Source organism: Passer domesticus, unplaced genomic scaffold, assembly GCF_036417665.1.
Source record: "Passer domesticus isolate bPasDom1 unplaced genomic scaffold, bPasDom1.hap1 HAP1_SCAFFOLD_174, whole genome shotgun sequence".
NCBI classification, from domain to species: Eukaryota; Metazoa; Chordata; class Aves; order Passeriformes; family Passeridae; genus Passer; species Passer domesticus.
In genome coordinates, this window is record NW_026989957.1 from 691 (window position 1) to 23011 (window position 22321).

General features: G+C 63.2%; 4 protein-coding genes across 6 annotated transcripts; 2 read left to right on the top strand and 2 right to left on the bottom strand.

Annotated features, from left to right (window-relative positions):
• Window positions 1-217: 217 nt before the first annotated feature.
• Window positions 218-5124, bottom strand: TSPAN33 (tetraspanin 33). Of its 2 annotated transcripts, none has more exons than XM_064406235.1 (8): window positions 4950-5124; window positions 3336-3393; window positions 3095-3222; window positions 2911-2985; window positions 2724-2819; window positions 2378-2506; window positions 1390-1551; window positions 218-811 (listed from the first exon to the last, which is right to left on the bottom strand). In XM_064406235.1, the coding sequence occupies exons 1-8, from the start codon at window positions 5052-5054 to the stop codon at window positions 710-712; spliced, it is 855 nt and encodes a 284-aa protein (XP_064262305.1). In that variant the 5' UTR covers window positions 5055-5124; the 3' UTR covers window positions 218-709. The 2 variants fall into 2 exon arrangements, with proteins under 2 accessions (XP_064262305.1, XP_064262306.1); XM_064406236.1 differs by having other exon boundaries at window positions 4984-5114.
• A 3090-nt stretch (window positions 5125-8214) lies between these two features.
• LOC135291993 (uncharacterized) lies at window positions 8215-12753 on the bottom strand. 2 transcript variants are annotated; one of them, XM_064406228.1, is made up of 5 exons: window positions 12703-12753; window positions 11897-11982; window positions 10781-11161; window positions 9525-9650; window positions 8215-8392 (listed from the first exon to the last, which is right to left on the bottom strand). In XM_064406228.1, the coding sequence occupies exons 2-5, from the start codon at window positions 11952-11954 to the stop codon at window positions 8304-8306; spliced, it is 654 nt and encodes a 217-aa protein (XP_064262298.1). In that variant the 5' UTR covers window positions 11955-11982; window positions 12703-12753; the 3' UTR covers window positions 8215-8303. The 2 variants fall into 2 exon arrangements, with proteins under 2 accessions (XP_064262298.1, XP_064262297.1); XM_064406227.1 differs by lacking the exon at window positions 12703-12753 and having other exon boundaries at window positions 11897-12143.
• A 1406-nt stretch (window positions 12754-14159) lies between these two features.
• Window positions 14160-17465, top strand: LOC135291990 (acrosin-like). Its single transcript, XM_064406223.1, has 5 exons — window positions 14160-14382; window positions 14510-14773; window positions 15751-16016; window positions 16207-16352; window positions 17043-17465. Exons 1-5 carry the CDS (start codon window positions 14312-14314, stop codon window positions 17424-17426), a joined length of 1131 nt encoding a protein of 376 aa, XP_064262293.1. The 5' UTR covers window positions 14160-14311; the 3' UTR covers window positions 17427-17465.
• A 665-nt stretch (window positions 17466-18130) lies between these two features.
• On the top strand, window positions 18131-20752 carry LOC135291986 (acrosin-like). The gene is made up of 5 exons (XM_064406219.1): window positions 18131-18257; window positions 18385-18648; window positions 19071-19336; window positions 19524-19669; window positions 20123-20752. Exons 1-5 carry the CDS (start codon window positions 18187-18189, stop codon window positions 20585-20587), a joined length of 1212 nt encoding a protein of 403 aa, XP_064262289.1. The 5' UTR covers window positions 18131-18186; the 3' UTR covers window positions 20588-20752.
• Window positions 20753-22321: the final 1569 nt, after the last annotated feature.

Here is a 22321-nt window from a genome sequence, read left to right on the forward strand (position 1 = left end):
CAGCCCGAGCTGAAGCAAAATTAAAATAAAAAAAAAACCACCACACGCACTAAAAACCCAACCCCAAAAAACTCCACCCACGGGTTTGCGACAGCTCCGAGGGGCCGGGCCTGGCCCCTCAGCCGCTTTGCCCGCTCGTTTTGGGGTCTCACAGCAGCACAGGCGGTGCGGCCTGCGGCGGCCTCGGTGTCCCCAGAGCCACCGCGGTGTCCCCGCGCAGCCCGGCACAGCTCGGAGCCTCCGGCCTCGTGTCTTTATTGTCCGGGAACGCCAAGGAGTGGGCACATCCCCCCGGCTGGCCCTGGGTCAGCCCCGCTGTGCCCTCGGCTGTCCCCGCGGCCATGGGGGGAATGGCCGCGGTGCCGCAGCCCGGCCTGGGCGAAGGCAGCTCGGTGCACGGACAGACAGACAAACTGAGTCAGTCCCTCTCCAGCACACGCGGGGAGGGGAAGCACACCACTTTGTGCACCAGCAGGGTGGACAGACAGACAGACAGCGATCCTCCAGCGCTGCTTCAGCTCAGCACCTCCAGGCCGAGCCCAGCGCCGGCTGCCGAGGGCACGGAGGCTCCTCCGCGGATCCGCATTCCCGCTGCTCCAGCGAGGCCCCTCGGGCTGTCCCCGCGGCCCCGGGGATGGGGAACGGCCCCGGGGATGGGGAACGGCCCCGGGGATGGGGAACGGCCGCCGGGAGGCCGCGGGCTCAGGGCTCAGGACCAGGGGTCTGCCCGGTGCTGCTGGTTGTAGAGCTGCAGCTTGACCTGGTCGCGGATCTGGTTGATGAGGAGGCGCGCCAGGACGATGCCCACCAGCTGCAGGGGAGAGGGATGGGGAGGGAATCCAGAGAGGAGGGGAGTGGGAAAAGCAGAGGGATGGGAGAGGAAAGGGGGATAGGTAAGGAGAGGGAGGGGAGAGGAGGAAGGGGGAGATGGAGAGGGAAAGTGAGATAAAGGGAAGGCAAAAGCAAAGGGGAAGAAGGGAGTAGGAAGAATAAGGGGAGAGGAAGACGGAGGAGAAGGGAACAGATAGAGGAAGGGGAACAGTGAAGGAAATGAGAGAGGAAAAAGGAAGGAAAGAGGAAGCAGGGAGAGAAAGGGAGATGGAGGGAAGGGGAAGAGGGAAGTGGGAGAGGAACAGGAAGGAGAGAAAAGCGAGAGAAAGGGTGAGAAAGAGCAAGAGGGATGGGGGAGAGGGAGGAGAAGGAAGGGCAGAGGGAGGTACTGAGCGACACCAGGCAGTGTCACCCCACAGTGCCCCCCGTGCCGGACATTTCCATCACTCCCCCACCCCAAATGCCATCCCGACTCCCCCATCTCACAATCAGCCACCATTAATTAAGGCAGCTCCCCCAAACCCCACAGAGCAGAGCCCTGGGGCAGCCCCGCAGTACCTGGGGCAGGGCCAGCCCCAGGGCGATGCCCCCCAGCAGGAACAGGTTGCTGTGGCTCCAGTTGACCAGCTTGTCGATGCAGCCGTTGGTGTGGATGAAGGCACTGGCCTCCAGGTAGCCCCTGGCCTGCATCCCGTGGCCACACATGGTGTTGATGACAGCCTGGGAGAGGGGACAGGGCACAGAGGGGCTGGGGACAGGGCACACTGGGCTCCCTGCTCTAGGGGGGCAGCTGGAGCGACCAGGCCCCTGCCTTGGTGGGGTGTCCCTTCCTCAGTGTCCCCACGCCAGCCCTCCAGAGCCACCTGGCCCCAAAGAGCCAATTCCAGCTCTGGAGAGGGAGAATTCTCCCCCACCTCACCACAGCATTTCCACCCAGGAGTCCCCAAAACCAGCGGTTGGGATGGGGAACCCAAACCCAGAGGGTGGAACTGGGGAACATAAACCGAGAGGGTGGGATAGGGGAACCCAAACGCAGAGTGTGGGATGGGGGAACCCAAACCCAGAGGGTGGAACTGGGGACATAAACTCAGAGGGTGGATTTGGGGACACAAACCTGGAAGGTGGGATGGGGGAACCCAAACCCAGAGGGTGGAACTGGGGTCACAAACCCAGAGTGTGGGATGGGGACACAAACCAGGAGTGTGGGATGGGAACCCAAACCCAGAGGGTGGGATGGGGACACAAACCAGAGGGTGGGATGGGGACACAAACCCAGAGGGTGGGATGGGGACACAAACCAGAGGGTGGGATGGGGACACAAACCAGGAGTGTGGGATGGGGACACAAACCAGAAGGTGGGATGGGGACACAAACCCAGAGGGTGGGATGGGGAACCCAAACCAGAGGGTGGGATGGGGACACAAACCAGAGGGTGGGATGGGGTCCATTGGCGTTCCCTCCCCTCGGGCAGGGCTGCAGGCCCAGCACAGCCCCGGGAAGGAGGGCAGGCACGGGGCAGGGTCCCCTGAGGCCCCCCAGCACAGACCTGGTCGGCGTCGTGCAGGCAGCAGGAGAAGGGCACGGAGCAGCGCTCGCGGCTGGGGTTGGTGGCCGTGCAGTTGAAGTACATGTTCTGGGACCAGTCCTTGTAGGAGACACCCCCGCAGCAGCTGAACTGCGGGCAGGGCAGGGGGCTCAGCGGGGAGGGGACCCCCACAGCAGGGCACAGGACACTCAGGGCTCTTCGTGCCCCCAGCCCGGCAGGACATCACTGTGAACATCTTGGAAGAGTCCCCAACCCGTGCTACCCCACAGATGTAACCTGACACAGAAGTGGGGACACGTCCTCATCCACTGTGGGGACACCCCGAGCCTGCAGACCCCCCTGTCACCTCCTTCTGCCCGAAGTCGATGAGGTTCTGCAGGTCCGGGTCGTCCCGGTAGTGCACGATGGCCCCGTTGATGATCTCGCTGACCTTCCCGCGGGCCTGGGGACAAACGGGGACAGCAGCGAGCCTGTCACCCAGCAGGACAGGACTGGGGGCGCCCAGCACCCCCACTGCCCTCCCCTGTCAGCACCTTATCAGAGAACACAAAGCCCAGCACGCCGGCCGCCAGCTGCAGGAGGAAGATGATGGTCAGGCAGACGGAGAACTGCGGGAAGAGCAACGTGACAGCGAGGGGAAGAGCAACGTGACAGCGAGGGGAGCACCGAGATGCCACCAGGGTCCCCAGCAGGGTGCCCAGCCCTGGCAGGGCTCACCATCTGCAGCAGGCAGATGTTCTCCCGCAGGGAGCCGACGCAGCCGCAGAAGGTGATGAGGAAGGTGAGGACGCCCACCACCACCAGGAGGATGGCAGGGTCCACTGCCAGGCACGCCATGGCCGCCTCTGTCACCACGGGCGAGCTGTCACCACGCTGCCAGCACCCCCAGCACCCCCGATGCCACCCGCAGAGCGCTGGCGGCTCGGGGCCAGCGGGGCCGGGGAGCCCCCGAGCTCACCTGCGTGCTTCAGCAGCCGGGCGTACACCCCCACGGCCACCATCACCATGGAGATCATCTGCAGAGGGACACAGGTGACCCCCGCGGGCGTCACCGCGCCCGTGCCACCCCCACGGCCCCGCCTGCAGCCCCCCCGAAGCCAGGGATGCACCAGAGCTGCAGCCGCTGCCTCAGTTTCCCCTTGTCACACCGTGTCCCCTCCTACTGGGAGCTCACCTCTGTCCCCACCCCCCTGGAGGTCACCTCTGTCCCCACCCCCCTGGAGGTCACCTCTGTCCCCACCTCCCTGGAGGTCACCTCTGTCCCCACCTCCCGGGGAGTGCTGTTCCTCTGCGGGTGGCTGGACACAGGGATGTGGTTTATGGGAAGTGAGAAACTTCCTCAAAAATAGGATTGCAAACACGGAAATAACCCACAAAAGCATTAAAAAAAACGCCCCTAAAATATAAAAAAAACCCCCCAAATTTCCCAAGCAGTACAAAAATCTGCAAAATGTTTGTAAAAAGTCCCTGAAACATAAAAAAAGTACTCAAAATATAAAACTTCCCCAAAACATAAAAATCCCTCAAAATATTAGGAAAAAAAACATCAAAAAGGCCCCCAAAGATGGAAAACTGCGGCCTCCTTACAGGAGATGTCCCTGGGGTGGGCTGGGGACAAGAGGAGCTCTGTCCCCCTCTCCAGGGGGCTGTCACCCCTGTGGGGCCAGGAAGGGTCCCGGGGAAGTGTTGGGGACCCAAAGGACCCCAAAACCCTCGGGGAATAGGGAACCCCTTCTGTAGGCTCTGGAATGGGGGATCCCGGTGGGATGGGGACACCGCCAGGGGCCAGGAGTCCCTCAGGAATGGGGTCACGGTGGGTTGGGGGGCTCCAGGGACCCCGAGGAGAGCAGATTCCAGAGGGGACCAGGGGTGGGGACAGGTCTGAAGACAAGGGGCTCCCGGTGGGATCCTGGGGATGGAGGGGGGCTGGGGGAATGCAGGGTCCCAAACAGGGACCAAATAGGGCTGGAGAGAGGGCTGGGGGTCCTTGGGGATGGGGGATCCCAACAGGGTTCAGGGATGGAGACATTCCCAAGGGCTGGGGGTCCCTGGGGATGGGGGATCAGGGGTGGAGACATTCCCAAGGGCTGGGGGTCCCAGTGGGGTCCCGGAGATGGGGGATCCCAGTAGGGTTCGGGGATGGAGACATTCCCAGGAGCTGAGGGTCCCAGACATGGGGGATCCTAAAAAGATTCAGGGATGGAGACACTCCCAAGGACTGGGGGATCCCAGAAGAGTTTAGGGATGGAGACATTCCCGGGAGCGGGGGGTCCCGGTGGGATCTCGGGGATGGGGGATCCCAAAAAGGTTCAGGGATGGAGACATTCCCAGGCGCTGGGGGTCCCTGGGGATGGGGGATCCCAGTAGGATTCAGGGATGGGGACATTCCCAAGGGCTGGGGGATCCCAACAGGGATCAGGGATGGAGACATTCCCGGGAGCAGGGGGTCCCGGTGGGATCTCGGGGATGGGGCTCCCGGGGCTGGCGGTGTCCCAGCGGGGCGCGGGGATGGGGACAGCCGCGGGGTGCGGGCGTCCTTCGGGACGGGCTGTCGCGGTGCCCCCGCACTCACCCAGAAGAGCAGGTTGAAGAAGAAGAGCACGTACTTGGCCACCGGGCTCACGAAGGAGAAATCGTCCCCGAGGGGCCCGGCGGGGACGGCCGCCCTCTTCGCCATGGCCGAGCGGGGCCGAGCGGGGCCGAACGAGGCCGAGCGGGGCCGAACGGAGCCGAGCGGAGCCGAGCGCAGCCGAACCGGACCGGTCCCCTCTTCGCCCCGCACCGAGCCCCCCCCTTCCCGCCCGCTCATTGGCTGGCCCCTCCTCACTCTGCCTTCCCATTGGGCAGCCGCCCCGTCACTCAGCCCCGCGGGTCCCGCCCCCTCGCTGCCGCACCTGTCCGGGATTTAAAGGGCCCGCGCACCCCGTCCCGTCCCGGTCCGTGCGGGGCCAAATCCCGCCCGGGCCGTCCCGAACCCGCCCCAACCGCGCGGCCCGTGCCCCAGAGAACCCGCAGCTTGGAGGGGGTGTGGAGTGTTGTGATTGTGGCCGTAATTCGTGATTTCCACCCGGGTGGCCGTCCTTGCAGGGACACGGGGACACCGGGAGCTCTCGTCCCTGAGACGTGGCCGGCCCGGCTGGGGGTTCGGGGCTGTGCTGAAGGGACGCGGCTGAGCCTCTGACCCGGATTTGCTGAAAACAACGCTGACTCTGTGTCCTCGGTGACCTCTCCAGCCCAGGGGAGGGGGAGCCCAAACCCGAACCCCAAATCCACCCCTCTGCTGCCCCAACGGGGACACTTCGGTGGCTCCCGGGACACCAGGGAGCGACAGCTCCCTTCCCCAACAGGATCCAACCCTCAAACTCCATTTTTGGGATGAATTTTGCCCTGGTTTTTTTTGCCTGACATTTCAGTTTTCTTGGCTAGTCACCTTGTCCCACCACCCTTTGCTCGGAGGGAGCACCGCCCCGCAGCTATAATTTAATTTATTGCTATTATTCCATTTTTTATCACTTCCCTCCTAGGGCTGGGCTGGAAATCCCCGGGAGCAGCTGCTGGCACGGCCCTTTCCGGAGGAACGCGAGAGCTTGGGGCAGAGGAACCAAAACCAAGAAGCCCTTTGTGCTTTTCGGGCCGCAGGGGAGCCCGTCCCAGCCCCAGCACAGCCGTTGCCTTGGGGAGCTGCTGGGAGCAGCCCCCAAATGGTGGTGGGGTCTGTCAGACACCCCACGGGGTCTGGGGGGGCTGAACCTCACAGGAGGGGTTCAAGAAAGGGAGCCATGGGATGGGATGGGATCCAGGGGATGGGATGGGATCCTTGGGATGGGATGGGATCCTTGGGATGGGATAATGGGATGGGATGGGTTCCATGGGATGGGATAATGGGATGGGATGGGATCCATGGGATGGGATGGGATCCAGGGGATGGGATAATGGGATGGGATGGGTTCCATGGGATGGGATAATGGGATGGGATGGGATAATGGGATGGGATGGGATCCAGGGGATGGGATCCATGGGATTGGATCCATGGGTTCTACGAGATGGGATGGGATCCAGGGGATGGGACCCATGGGATGGGATCCATGGGATGAGACGGGATCCATGGGATGGGATCCATGGGTTCTATGGGATGGGATCCATGGGATGGGATCCATGGGTTCTATGGGATGGGATCCATGGGATGGGATCCATGGCTTAGGATCGATCCATAGGATGGGATCCATGGGATGAGATGGGATCCATGGGATGAGATGGGATCCATGGGATCTACGGGATGGGATGGGATGGGATGGGATGGGATGGGATCTATGACATGGGATGGGATGGGATCCATAGGATGGGATCGATAGGATGGGATCCATGGCTTGGGATCGATCAATGGGATGGGAGGGGATGGGATCCCGGGGATGGGATCCCTGGGGTGAAGAGGAGGGCACGGGGAGGAGAAGGGAGGCTCTGGTGGCCCCCTGAACCTCAGCAATGGCCACGGGAGGAGGAGGAGGAGGAGAGGAAGGGGAGCAGGAGCCCGAGGAGCCCCGCGGGATCCCAGACATCCCAAATTTCCCTCCCGGCGCCTTTGAAGACGGGCGGGACAAGGGGCGTGGTCGTGGGCAGGGGGCGTGGCCATGGAAAGATCAGGAGTGTGTGTTACAATATATTACCATATATGGAGTGATGGGCGTGTCACTGGGCGGAGCCAACCCTGCCCCGCCCTCCGCCGACAGCGCCGCCCAGCGGCCGTGAGGGAACGAGCGCGTTTGGGGACCCCCGTGACCCCCCAGCCTGTCCCTAAATGGAAACACCCCGTGACCCCACAGCCTGTCCCTAAATGGAAACACCCCGTGACCCCACAGCCTGTCCCTAAATGGAAACACCCCGTGACCCCACAGCCTGTCCCTAAATGGAAACACCCCGTGACCCCACAGCCTGTCCCTAAACAGGGACACCCCTGACCCCACAGCCTGTCCCTAAACGGGGACCCCCGTGACCCCACAGCCTGTCCCTAAATGGAAACACCCCGTGACCCCACAGCCTGTCCCTGAACGGGGACACCCCGTGACCCCACAGCCTGTCCCTAAACAGGGACACCCCTGACCCCACAGCCTGTCCCTAAACGGAAACACCCCGTGACCCCCCAGCCTGTCCCTAAGCAGGGACACCCCTGACCCCACAGCCTGTCCCTAAATGGAAACACCCCGTGACCCCACAGCCTGTCCCTAAACGGGGACCCCCGTGACCCCACAGCCTGTCCCTAAATGGAAACACCCCGTGACCCCACAGCCTGTCCCTAAACGGAAACACCCCGTGACCCCCCAGCCTGTCCCTAAGCAGGGACACCCCTGACCCCACAGCCTGTCCCTAAATGGAAACACCCCGTGACCCCACAGCCTGTCCCTAAACGGGGACCCCCGTGACCCCACAGCCTGTCCCTAAATGGAAACACCCCGTGACCCCACAGCCTGTCCCTAAGCAGGGACACCCCGTGACCCCACAGCCTGTCCCTAAGCAGGGACACCCCGTGACCCCACAGCCTGTCCCTGAACGGGGACACCCCTGACCCCACAGCCTGTCCCTAAACGGGGACCCCCGTGACCCCACAGCCTGTCCCTGAACGGGGACACCCTGTCAACCCCAGCCCTAACAGGACCCCCGTACCCCACATCCCCCCCAAACCCCCCATGGGTGGAAAGAGGGGTCACCCCACTCTGGAGCAATGCTCTTTATTTGGGGTCTCAGGTTTGTCCCCCCAGCCATGGGGTGTGGGTGTCGCCCCAAGCTGTCCCCTGCCCGGGGGTCCGAGCAGAGCCCCCTGCCCCAAACCCGCCCCGCACCCCCAAACCCGCCCCGCACCCCCAAACCCCCGGGGCAGGCGGGGCCGTGTCCTGGCCCCTGTCACACGCGGACCTGTCCAGCTGGGGTGGCCTCAGGGGCTGGCACTCTTGAGGTCACCCAAGGCCACCTCTTGTCCTTCCCCCACAGCCTCGGCGGCGGGCTCCCGGGCTGGGCCCCGCGCTGAGGGGACAGTGAGTGGGGACACGGGACACGCGCGGCCCCACACGCGGCTGTCCCCATCCCTGTCCCTGTCCTGTCACCATCTGCCCCCTTGTCCTCATCCCTGCCTTGTGTTCATCCCTGCTGTCATCCCCACCCCATTCCCTCCCCATCCTGTCCCATCCCGTCCCATCCCATCCCGCCCCGTCCCATCCCATCCTATGGATCCCATCCCATCCCGCCCCGTCCCATCCTATGGATCCCATCCCGTCCCGTCCCGTCCCATCCCATCCCATCCCGTCCCATCCCATCCCGTCCCGTCCCATCCCGTCCCGTCCCATCCCATCCCGTCCCGTCCCGTCCCATCCCGTCCCGTCCCATCCCATCCCGTCCCGTCCCATCCCATCCCGTCCCGTCCCATCCCGTCCCGTCCCGTCCCATCCCGTCCCGTCCCATCCCATCCCGTCCCGTCCCATCCCGTCCCATCCCGTCCCGTCCCATCCCATCCTATGGATCCCGTCCCGTCCCATCCCGTCCCGTCCCATCCCGTCCCGTCCCATCCCGTCCCGTCCCATCCCGTCCCATCCCATCCCGTCCCATCCCGTCCCGTCCCATCCCGTCCCATCCCGTCCCGTCCCATCCCGTCCCGTCCCATCCCATCCTATGGATCCCATCCCATCCCGTCCCATCCCGTCCCATCCCATCCCAAACCATCCCATGGATCCCATCCCATCCAATCCTATGGATCCCATCCCATCCCATCGATCCTGTCTCATCCCATCCCATGGATCCCATCCCATCCCCACAAGGGAGCTGGAAATCCCCTCCCACACAGAATCCCATCCCCAGTGGACCAGGGGTTCTCCAGCTGCCCTCATCCTACAACACCCCCTGTGCCCCCCAGCACCCCCTTTGTGCCCCCCAACACCCCCTGTGCCCCCCAGCACCCCAAACACCCCCTTTGTGCCCCCCAACACCCCCCAGCACCCCCTTTGTGCCCCCCAAACACCCCCTTTGTGCCCCCCAAACACCCCAAACACCCCCTTTGTGCCCCCCAACACCCCCCTGTGCCCCCCAGCACCCCAAACACCCCCTTTGTGCCCCCCAAACACCCCCTTTGTGCCCCCCACACCCCCTGTGTGCCCAGGCCCACCTGCGCGCCCCCAGCAGTGGCCCTGGCAGCGGGCACACACCATGACCCCGATGGCCACCGCGGTGAAGGCGGCCGTGAGGACACACACCACCAGCAGCATGTCCGGCTCCGCGGCCTTGGGGACCTCTGCGGGGTGGCACCGGCACGTGGGGACACCAGCCGGGCCACCCCCGCTCCCTGTGCCCTGCCAGGCCGGGGCAACCCCAAACTGCCCCGGGGGAGCAGCCGGGGACACACGGACACAGCAGGGACGGGGGACAGGGGACGGACACAGCAGGGACAGGGGATGGACACAGCAGGGACAGGGGACACGTCAGGGCATGTGGGGACCCCAAACAGGGCAGGGGCACAGGGCAGGGACACCTGGCACTGACAAGGTGGGACAGGGGACAGACACCTTTTGGGGATCCCAAACAGGGCTGGGGCACCTGGCATCACCGAGATGGGGACAGAGCTGTGGGAGGTGACAGATGTGTCAGGGAATTGGGGACACCCCCAAATTCTGTCACCATCCAGATGAGGACAGGGCTGGAGGAAGGGACAGATGTGTCAGGGAATTAGGGACACCCCCAAATTGGGGTGAAGAGTGTGGGGTACCACCCAGATGGGGACAGGGATGGACCAGGGGACAAGGCAGGTGACAGATACAGCAGTGAATGGGGACAACCCCAAAATGTGGCACCACCCAGATGGGGACAGGACTGGACACAGCAGAAAACTGGGGACACCCCCAAATTCTGGATGGGGACAGAGGACAAACACAGCAGGGGACTGGGGACACCCCCAAATTCTGGATGGGGACAGAGGACAAACACAGCAGGGGACTGGGGACACCTCCAAATTCTGGCACCACCCAAATGGGGACAACACAGGTGACAGACACACCAGGAAATGGGGACACCCCCAAATTCTGGCAGCACCCAGACGGGGACAGGACTGGACACAGCAGAAAACTGGGGACACCCACAAATTCTGGCACGAGTTGGATGGGGAGAGAACTGGACACAGCAGGGGACTGGGGACACCCCCAAATTCTGGATGGGGACAGAGGACAAACACACCAGGGAACTGGGGACACCCCCAAATTCTGGCACCACCCAAATGAGGACAGGGATGACCAGGGGACAACAGAGGTGACAGACACACCAGGAACTGGGGACACCCCCAAATTCTGGCAGCACCCAGACGGGGCCAGCACTGGACACAGCAGGGAAGCGAGGGACCCCAGAGGGGACAGTGCCACCGTCCCCACTCACCTGTCCCCGCGGGCTGCAGCAGCAGGGAGCAGAGCAGCCGCGGGGCCGCGGCGCGGGCGGCGTAGCACGAGTAATTCCCGAAATCGGGACGGCTGAGGTTCCTGAGCAGCAGCGACACGCCGCTGTCCCCTGTCCCCGCGGCGCAGAAGGCCACCCTGCCCCTGAAGCGGCTGTCGGGCTGCACGGGCGGCTGCCAGCCCGGCCCGGGGGGCGGCGGCTGCCAGCCCAGGCGGTGGCTGAGCACGGGGACAGCGCGGTGGCCGCCGGCCTGCTGGGTGCAGCTGAGGGTGACGCCGCGCAGGTCGCCCCAGGGCTGCGAGCCGCAGGGCAGGCAGGCGTCCTCGCCGATGGCCGCGGTCACCGTGACGGTGACGGGCTGCTCTGGGAGGGGACACGGCGGGGTCACCGCGAGGGGACACCAGGGATGGGGTACGGCGGGTGGAGGGGTCACCTGGGGCAAGGGGGCTCTGAAGGGGACAGGGGACATCTGTGGGGACACGGCGGGAGGCGCCGGCACCGAGGGCTTGGAGGTGCCAGGACCTGGGGCTCGGGGGTGCCATGTCCCGGTGCCAGGATCGGGTGTTTGGGGGTGCCAGGTCCCGGTGCCGGCACCGAGAGCTCGGGGGTGCCAGGACCGGGAGTTTGGGGATGCCGGCACCGAGGGCTTGGAGGTGCCATGTCCCGGTGCCAGGACCGGGTGTTCGGGGGTGCCAGGTCCCGGTGCTGGCACCGAGGGCTCGGGGGTGCCAGGACCGGGTGTTTGGGGGTGCCGGCACCCAGGGCTTGGAGGTGCCAGGACCTGGGGCTCGGGGGTGCCAGGACCGGGAGTTCGGGGGTGCCAGGACCGGGAGTTCGGGGGTGCCAGGACCCGGTGCCAGGACCGAGAGCTCGGTGGTGCCAGCACCGAGGGCTCGCTGGTGCCAGGTCGCGGTGCCAGCACCGAGGGCTCGCCGGTGCCAAGCAGCCGCCCCGTGAGTCACCGCCCTGCCGGGAACGGCTCCCCCGCCCTCCCCTCGGGGCTCCCACCGCGCAGGGGAGGAAAGGGGGGGTTGGGAAGGGGGTCCCCGGGGGGCGGGGGGCTCTGCCCGGACCCCCCACCCCGCTGCCCGTGGGTACCTGCCCGGGCGAGGAGGGGGCACAGAGCCAGGAGCGCCACGACGGGGAGCAGCGCCATCCTGCCGGCACCCGGGGCCGGGCAGCTCCTGGGGGCCGCGGGCACCGCAGCCTCAGCAGCCGGGCACCCCAAAACCCCGGGGGCACCCCAAGCACCGCCCCCCATGGCGAGGGAGGCACCCCGGGGGTACCCAACCCCCCCAGACCCGCTGTGAGCAACGGGGGCGTTAGGGGCTGGGCGGGTATAGGGCAGGGGATTTTGGGGTGGGGTTTATGGGGCAGGGGGCCGGGGGCCGGGGATTTTGGGGCTGGGGGCGGGGGTTTATGGGGCAGGGGGCCGGGGATTTTGGGGCTGGGGTTTATGGGGCAGGGGGCCGGGGATTTTGGGGTTGGGGGTTTTTGGGGCAGGGGGCCGGGGTTTTTGGGGCTGGGGGCTGGGCCGGTATGGGGCAGGGGGCCGGGGTTTTGGGGCCGGGGGTTTATGGGGCAGGGGGGTGGAGCAGTTGTAGAGCATGGGCGAGGGGATTATGGGTCTGGGGGCAGGGCAGGGGGCGGGGGTTTATGGATCTGGGGGCTGGGCAGTTATAGAGCATGGCCGAGGGGATTATGGGTCTGGGGGCTGGGCTGGGGGCGGGGGTTTATGGGGCTGGGGGCTGGGCAGTTGTAGAGCATGGGCGAGGGGATTATGGGTCTGGGGGCTGGGCAGGGGGCAGGGGTGGGTGGGTCTGGGGCAGCGCGGTGGGCAGCAGCCCCCGGCCCCCGGGATGTTCGGACCCCCGGCCGCCCCCGGCCCGGCCCCGGCCCCTCACCGTGGCTCCGCTGCCGCCCGCCCGTGCCGCGCTCAGCCCCGGCCCCGCCCCGCCAGATGTGCCCCAGCCATGCAGATGTGCCCCCGCCCCGCCAGATGTGCCCCAGCCATGCAGATGTGCCCCCGCCCCTGCAGCTGTGCCCCTGCCAAGCCCAGCTGTGCCCCGCCCCACTGTGCCCCATCCAGATGTTCCCCTGCCCACCCAGCTGTGCCCATCCCCGCCCAGAAGAGAAATGCAGCAAAAGTCTGATCCCATTTTTGATAATATATTCCATACCAGACACCCATACAATTTATTCAGTTTTTTAAGCTTATATTAACTTTTCTTTTACTTAGGTTTCTTAAAGTTTATATTTTGTTCAGTTAAAAGTGTGTGTAGGATTTGATCATATATGCAAATAAATGTATACTGTATAAAGGATATAGAGAAATTACACGTTTTATATTATGGGCTATTTATGTATTTTATGTAGAAAATGGATCTTAACATGATATAGTATAATAATAAAGAATAAAATAATATAAATAGGAATAATGTAATATAATATAATATAATATAATATAATATAATATAATATAATATAAATAATAGAATATGATATAATTTATATTATATACATATTATATTAACTATAATATAATATAGATTATAGAATATTATATAATCTATATTATATTTATATTATATATTATATTTAATATAAGGTAATATATAATATAATATGATATAATTTATATCATCTTATATTTATATTATATTTAATATATTATATAAGTTATATTATATTTATATAATATATTTAATATAATATATAATATGATATAATTCATATGATATGATATGATATGATATTATATTACGTTATATTATATTATATTATTAATATAATATAATATGGTATTGAAATAGAATAAAACACTATTAAATCCCTTTCCACACACAACAAGGATTGGTGCCTTTGTTTCCGTAAAGATACACTATTAATGAAATAATATAGTAATGTATTAATATATAATTAATGCATTTGTGTATAACAATGTATTAATGTATTGATATATAATAATGTATTAATATACAATTAATGTAACAATATATAAATATGTTTACATAATATAATTAACAGGAATTATTACAAATAAAATATTTTAATATTATTACATTATAAATAAGCATTATTTTATGTATTAATACCAATTTGTAATAATATTAGTGGTAATCAACACCATAATGCTACAGCGAGGTTACCACCAAGGTAAACAAATACGGAATATCATTAGTCATTATAAATTACAGCTAATGAAGCACCGAGAGCCCTAACGATTAATTATTCATGGCTGCATCCATCTCGTGCTCCATTTGAGGCGGCGCCAGCCCGGGGCCGGCGGGGCTGGCCGGGCACGGCGGGAGGTGGCACGGGAGGTGGCCCTGGTGGCCCTGGTGGCCCTGGTGGCCCCTGGTGGCCCCGCGCGGGCGCTGCCACCCCGAGCGTTCCAAGGTTCCGCCGCTCTGTGACATCACCCCGGCGCGCTGGCACCGCGGGCAGCGCCAGGGCCGTGGTGCCACCAGAGGTGACAGCTGTGCTCTGGCTCTGCCACCTGCGCTGGCACCGATGGCTTTGCTGGGGCTGCTCGTCCTGCTGGCCCTGGCCGGGCCCGCGGGGGCCACCTGGGACACCTGCAGGTCAGTGGCCCCGGGGGGCTCGGGGACACTCGGGGGCTCCCCTGGCACGGCCCGGGCACAGAGGAGCCCCTCGGGGTCCCTGTCCCTGCTGTCCCCGAGCAGGGCACCGACGGCTTTGTGCTTCCAGAGGCACCTGCGGGCTGCGGCCCTTGGCCTTCGACCACAGCTCCGTGGCTGCCAACTACGGCCCCTCCGAGGGTGACTACGCCACCTTGGGCTCTTCTGGTGTCGCCTCCCTCGACATGGATAGCCCCGGTGTCCCCTCAGGGACCTGGCCTGGCATCGTCAGCGTCCAGGCCACCCTGGAGAACGGCACGTGGCACATGTGCTCGGGGGCACTGATCCACCCCCAGTGGGTGCTCACGGTGGCCCAGTGCTTCTTCAGGTCTGGGTAAGGACCAGCCGGGTCAGGTGTGTCCCCAGCAGGGTCAGGGGTGTCCCCAGCAGGGACAGGGGTGTGTCCCCAGCAGGGACAGGGATGTGCCCCCAGCAGGGTCAGGGGTGTGTCCCCAGCAGGGACAGGGATGTGCCCAGCAGGGACAGGGATGTGTCCCCAGCAGGATCAGGGGTGTCCCCAGCAGGGACAGGGATGTCCCCAGCAAGGTCAGGGATGTCCCCAGCAGGGTCAGGGATGTGCCCCCAGCAGGGTCAGGGGTGTCCCCAGCAGGGACAGGGGTGTGCCCCCAGCAGGGTCAGGGGTGTCCCCAGCAGGGACAGGGATGTCCCCAGCAGGGTCAGGGGTGTGTCCCCAGCAAGGTCAGGGATGTGCCCCCAGCAGGGACAGGGATGTGCCCCCAGCAGGGTCAGGGGTGTCCCCAGCAGGGACAGGGATGTCCCCAGCAGGGACAGGGGTGTGTCCCCAGCAGGGTCAGGGGTGTCCCCAGCAGGGACAGGGATGTCCCCAGCAAGGTCAGGGATGTGCCCAGCAGGGACAGGGGTGTCCCCAGCAAGGTCAGGGGTGTGTCCCCAGCAGGGACAGGGATGTGTCCCCAGCAGGATCAGGGGTGTCCCCAGCAGGGACAGGGATGCCCCCAGCAAGGTCAGGGATGTCCCCAGCAGGGACAGGGGTGTCCCTAGCAAGGTCAGGGATGTCCCCAGCAAGGTCAGGGATGTGCCCAGCAGGGACAGGGATGTGTCCCCAGCAAGGTCAGGGATGTGCCCCCAGCAGGGACAGGGATGTGTCCCCAGCAGGGACAGGGGTGTCCCCAGCAGGGACAGGGATGTCCCCAGCCGGGTCAGGGGTGTCCCCAGCAGGGACAGGGGTGTCCCCAGCAGGGTCAGGGGTGTGCCCCACAAGTTCAGCTGCTGGGCTGCCACATGCCATGCCTCCGCTCCGTGTCACCCCTCTGTCCCTTTCCTGCGCCCCAGGGACATCTCCATTTACACGGTGGTGATGGGGGCCACGGACGTGGGGCAGCCGGGCCCCGAGGCCGCGGTGAGGCGCGTCAAGAGGCTCCTGAAGCACCAGAACTACGTGGCTGCCACGGCCATGAACAACATTGCCCTGCTGGAGCTGGAGCAGCCCGTGGAGTGCAGCGATTACGTCCAGCTGGGCTGCGTGCCCGAGAGCTCCCTGGCAGTGCCCGAGCTGAAAACCTGCTACGTGGCGGGCTGGAGAGCCACCCCGGACAGCGGTCAGTGCCCGCCGGGGCTCAGGATGAGTTGGGGACCACAGGGACACGTCTGGGCTGGCCCAAAGCTGCAGGAGCCGGGTCTGGGCCGTGCCCGGAGCTCTGGGCAGGGACACAGAGGGACAGGGGCACAGCCTGGCACTGGGCACGGCCCAGGGAGGTGCTGGGTGCTCAGTGCCCGGTGTGCCCACAGCCCCCAGCCCACGCCTGGTGCTGCAGGAGGCCAAGGTGCGGCTCATCGACGTCCAGCTGTGCAACAGCAGCCGCTGGTACGGGGGGGCCGTGCACCCCCAGGACCTGTGCGCGGGGTACCCGCGGGGCGGCATCGACACCTGCCAGGTGGGGCTGGGCCCAGGGCTGGGCACGGGGACCCTGAGCCAGCCACGGAACCCCCAGAGCAGCACAGGGACCCTGAGCCAGCCACGGAACCCCCAGAGCAGCACAGGGACCCTGAGCCAGCCACGGAACCCCCAGAGCAGCACAGGGACCCTGAGCCAGCCACGGAACCCCCAGAGCAGCACAGGGACCCTGAGCCAGCCACGGAACCCCCAGAGCCAGCACAGGACCCTGAGCCCAGCAAGGCCTGGCTCTGTCTGGGCCTGGCCCGGTGCCCTCCCAGCCCCATGTCCCCAGAACTGATTGATGTCCCTTGTCCATCCCCATGTCCCTGTCCTGTCCCACGTCCCAGGGCTGTCCTGCCCTTCCCCAATCCCCCGATCCCTCTCCCGTGCCTCCGTGCTGCCCTTCCCTTCCCCTTCCACCATTGCATCCCCTCAGGCACGGCCCAGGCCGGGCCAGCCCCAGTCCCACCCCTGTCACTGCTCCCTGCCTGTCCCCATCCCCGTGTCCCTGTCCCTGTCCAGGGGTTCCTGTTCCCTTTCCCATCCATGGATCCTGCCCTGTGTCACTCGCCATCTGTGTGTCCCCATCCCACTGTCCCCATGTCCCCCAGTCCCATGCAGTGTCCCCACAACCCCGGGGTGTGGCTGTGACCCCGGAGCAGCCCCTGACCCCTCTCTCCTGCCGCAGGGGGACATCGGGGGTCCCCTGGTCTGCAAGGACCACGTCGGTGACTACTTCTGGCTGGTGGGCCTGGCCAGCTGGGGCAAGGGCTGTGTTGGAGAGAAGCGGCCGGGGGTGTTCACCTCCACGCAGCACTTCCGAGGATGGATCCAGGTGCAGATGGGAATGGCCGCAGCCGACGCGAGCCGCTCGCCGACAGAGCCAGCCCCGACCCACGCCCCGAGCCCCATCCTGTCCCCAACCCCACCCCTGACCCTCACTGTCATCGAGACGCCACCGCAGCCGGAGTCGGAGACCTCCATAACGATTTCATTCCCAAAATCCGTCCTGCTGGCGTTCCACGCGAGCCTGCAGAAGTTCCTGAAGTTCCTGAGGGACGAGCTGCGTTGAGCAGGAGGGGCGGCAGACCCCGATCTGGCTGCGGAGGATCGCGGCAGCCCCCGCCGGGGCCGTGGCTGCGGGGCCAGCTCAGCCCCCGTGCCCAGGGCTGCTGTGCCCTGCCCACGCTGCCCCCGCGCCCGCCCCGGCGGGGAACACACTTTGTGCTTCAATTAGAGTTGTTCCAGTTCCCCCTCAGCCGCCGTGTCCGCCTCAGTCTCCTGGGAAAAACAAGGATGGGACAATCTGGGGGTCGGGCCTGGTTTGGGGGAGATGAGGGGGAGGAGGGAGGGGAGGGAGGATGGGCCTGAGGTGGGGAGAGGGAGAAACTTCTCCAGGCCAGGCTCCCCAGCTGTGCCAGTCCCGGGAGAAGCCCTTGAGAGGGACAGCAGTGGGGACAGCTGGAGCTGCTGTGGGGCTGCTGGCAGTGCCAGCCTGAGCTGCTGCTGCTGCTGCCACCCAGGGTGTCCCCTCTGTCACCAGCTCGTCTCTCTGACCCCTCACCTCACTCGCCCCACTCGGTCCCAGCTGGGATCCCTGGATCTGGGACATCCCCTCTGCCCCAGCGGGGTCCCCAAGGTCCCTTCAGCCCAAGCCACGCCTGGGTCACAGCTCTGTGCTGCCCTCCCCCACCCGAGGGCACCGTGCCCGCACATGGAACCGGCCCCTCTGTGACATCACCCCAGCCCGCTGGCACCGCGGGCAGCGCCAGGGCCGTGGTGCCACCAGAGGTGACAGCTGTGCTCTGGCTCTGCCACCTGCGCTGGCACCGATGGCTTTGCTGGGGCTGCTCGTCCTGCTGGCCCTGGCCGGGCCCGCGGGGGCCACCTGGGACACCTGCAGGTCAGTGGCCCCGGGGGGCTCGGGGACACTCGGGGGCTCCCCTGGCACGGCCCGGGCACAGAGGAGCCCCTCGGGGTCCCTGTCCCTGCTGTCCCCGAGCAGGGCACCGACGGCTTTGTGCTTCCAGAGGCACCTGCGGGCTGCGGCCCTTGGCCTTCGACCACAGCTCCGTGGTTCGGGACTACGACCCCTCCAACGGTGACTACAGCACCTTGGGCTCCTCCGATGGCACCGCCTTGGATAAGCATGGCCCCGGTGTCCCCTCAGGGACCTGGCCTGGCATCGTCAGCGTCCAGGCCACCTGGGCCAACGGCACGTGGCACATGTGCTCGGGGGCACTGATCCACCCGCAGTGGGTGCTCACGGTGGCACACTGCTTCGCCAGGGCCGGGTAAGGACCAGCAGGGACAGAGGTGTCCCCAAAAGAGGGGCAGGGGTGTCCCCTCAGCAGAGTTAGGGGTGTCCCCACAGGAAAATCAGGGATATACCCAACACAGGGACAGGGGTGTCCCCACAGAAGGGGCAGGGGTGTCCCCAAAGGAGGGTCAGGGATGTGCCCACAGCAGGGACAGGAGTGTCCCCACAGGAAAATCAGGGATATACCCACACAGGGACAGGGCTGTCCCTAAAAGAGGATCAGGGATGTGCCCACAGCAGGATCAGGGATGTGCCCACAGCAGGGTCAGGGTTGTCCCCACAGCAGGGTCAGGGGTGTCCCCTCAGCACAGGGGTTGCCCTCAGCAGGAAGGCCATGGTGCTGCCGCAGCCCCTGGCTCTGTTCCATCAGTTCTTCCTCCATCTCCTGCTCCTCAGGGACACCTCCACATGGAAGGTGGTGATCGGGGCCACAGATCTGAGCAGGCCGGGCCCCGAGGCCAAGCGGCGCCACATCAAGAGGGTGGTGAAGCACCAGGACTACCACAGAGGCCCGGAGAGCAAAAACATCGCCCTGCTGGAGCTGGAGCAGCCCGTGGAGTGCAGCGACTACGTCCAGCTGGCCTGTGTGCCCGACAGCTCCCTGGCAGTGCCCGAGCTGAAAACCTGCTACATGGCGGGCTGGAGAGCCACCCCGGAGAGCGGTCAGTGCCCGCCGGGGCTGAGGGAGAGCTGGGGGCCACAGGGACACGGCCTGGCCCAGGGTGGAGGCCAAAGCTGCAGCAGCCGGGTCTGGGCCGTGCCCGGAGCTCTGGGCAGGGACACAGAGGGACAGGGGCACAGCCTGGCCCTGGGGAGGTGCCGGGTGCTCAATGCCCTGTGTGCCCACAGCCCACAGCCCACACCTGGTGCTGCAGGAGGCCAAGGTGCGGCTCATCGACGTCCAGCTGTGCAACAGCAGCCGCTGGTACGGGGGGGCCGTGCACCCCCAGGACCTGTGCGCGGGGTACCCGCGGGGCGGCATCGACACCTGCCAGGTGGGGCTGGGCCCAGGGCTGGGCACGGGGACCCTGAGCCAGCCACGGAACCCCCAGAGCAGCACAGGGACCCTGAGCCAGCCACGGAACCCCCGAGCCAGCACAGGGACCCTGAGCCAGCCACGGAACCCCCAGAGCAGCACAGGGACCCTGAGCCAGCCACGGAACCCCCAGAGCAGCACAGGGACCCTGAGCCAGCCACGGAACCCCCAGAGCCAGCACAGGACCCTCAGCCCAGCATGTCCCACCCTGTCCCTTATCCCTGGGTGGCCTTTCCCTTTCCCATCCCTGTCCCATGTCCCAGGGCTGCCACTCCCCATCTGTGGGTCCCTCTCCCATGTCCCCATGTCCCCAAGGCCTGGCGCTTTGTCCCCCAATCCCATGCAGTGTCCCCATAACCCCGGGGTGTGGCCGTGACCCCGGAGCAGCCCCTGACCCCTCTCTCTGTCGCAGGGTGACAGCGGGGCTCCCCTGGTCTGCAAGGACAACACTGGTGACTACTTCTGGCTGGTGGGCCTGGCCAGCTGGGGCAAGGGCTGCGCCGGGGCCAAGCGGCCGGGGGTGTTCACCTCCACCCAGCACTTCCACACCTGGATCCAGGAGCAGATGGGATTGGTCCCATCCCAAACGGAGCCTCCTCCGCCCGAGCCGGAGCCACCCACCCTCATCATCGAGGAGGAGCCACCAGAACCAGAACCTGAACCAGAACCAGTGTCGGAGCCAGAACCGGTGCCAATACCGGTACCCATCCCAGAACCGGAACCGATACCAGAACCAGAGGAGGAAGAAGAAGAAGAACCAGAACCAACACCAAAACCGGCCAAGTTTATAACAGTTTCCTTCCCAAAAGCCATCCTGCTGAGGCTGTTCACGAGTCTGCAGGAGTTCCTGGAGTTCCTGAGGGACAAACTGCACTGAACACGATGGGCAGCAGATCCAGGGCTGGCTGCAGGGACCACAGCCATCCCAGCTGTGCCCGAGCCGCTCCCCGTGCCCAGATCTGCTCATTATCCCCCTTCCCCCAGCCCGGTGATGAACTTCAGTTTGTTCTGGAAATAGAGTTGTTCCCAATTATCCTCATTTTCAGTCCAAATTAGTCTTCTGTGCACAACAAGGATGGGACAATCTGGGGAGAAAAAGGGTGGTTTTGGCTCTCATGGTTTGGGGGGATGAGGGGCGGCCAGGGAGGGAGGGAGGGGAGGATGAGCCTGGCTCTCCAGCACCTCCAGCACCTCCTGAGGAGCTCTGAGGATGGCTGGGATGGTCAAATCTCCCACCCGTGCTCACGGGCCAGCAGGAACTCAAGGGTCCAGCAGAACAACTTCCAGGGATCCCAGAAATTCCCTGAAACTCACGGGGCTCCATCGCCCCATTGAGCTCCTCGTCCTGGGGTGGTGCTGGACATTCCTGCCTGGACTTTAGGGGATGTGGGACACAATCACAACCATGGACATTCCTGCCTGGACTTTAGGGGATTTGGGACACAATCACAACCATGGGCATTCCTGCCTGGACTTTAGGGGATGTGGGACACAATCACAACCATGGACATTCCTGCCTGGACTTTAGGGGATTTGGGACACAATCACAACCATGGACATTCCTGCCTGGACTTTAGGGGATGTGGGACACAATCACAACCATGGACATTCCTGCCTGGACTTTAGGGGATGTCACCACAAGGTTTGGGGACTGGGGACACAATCACAATCACTGGACATTCCTGCCTGGACTTTAGGGGATGCCATCCCAAGGTTTGGGAATTTGGGACACAGCCACAACCATGGACATTGCTGCCTGGACTTTAGGGGATGTCACCCTAAGGTTTGGGGAATTTGGGACACAGCCACAACCACTGGACATTGCTGCCTGGACTTTAGGGGATGTCACCCCAAGGTTTGGGGAATTTGGGACACAGCCACAACCACTGGACATTCCTGCCTGGACTTTAGGGAATGACACCACAAGATTTGGGAATCTGGGACAGAGCCACAACCATGGACATTCCTGCCTGGACTTTAGGGGATTTGGGACACAATCACAATCACTGGACATTCCTGCCTGGACTTTAGGGGATGTCACCCCAAGGTTTGGGGATTGGGGACACAACCACAACCACTGGATGTCTGGAGGTGGACCAGACCAGCAGGGCCACTTCACCAGTGCTGTCACCACGCCTGGTCCGGCCTGTGCCACCCACGGGGTGTGAGGTTGTGCTCTGACTTTGTAGTTTATGGCCAATTTTTCTGTATTCAGTGAATTTATTGGATCCTTCAGTTTAAATTCCAGCTCTGACTTCCAAAGCCCCTGCATGGTGTGTGGGGTTTGTGTGGGGTGAATTCCTCCTGTGGGTTTTGCCCCAACCAGCACAGCCTGGAGGTGGGGAGAGGGAGAAACTTCTCCAGGCCAGGCTCCCCTCAGCTGTGCCAGTCCCGGGAGAAGCCCTTGAGAGGGACAGCAGTGGGGACAGCTGGAGCTGCTGTGGGGCTGCTGGCAGTGCCAGCCTGAGCTGCTGCTGCTGCTGCCACCCAGGGTGTCCCCTCTGTCACCAGCTCGTCTCTCTGACCCCTCACTCGCCCCACTCGGTCCCAGCTGGGATCCCTGGATCTGGGACATCCCCTCTGCCCCAGCGGGGTCCCCAAGGTCCCTTCA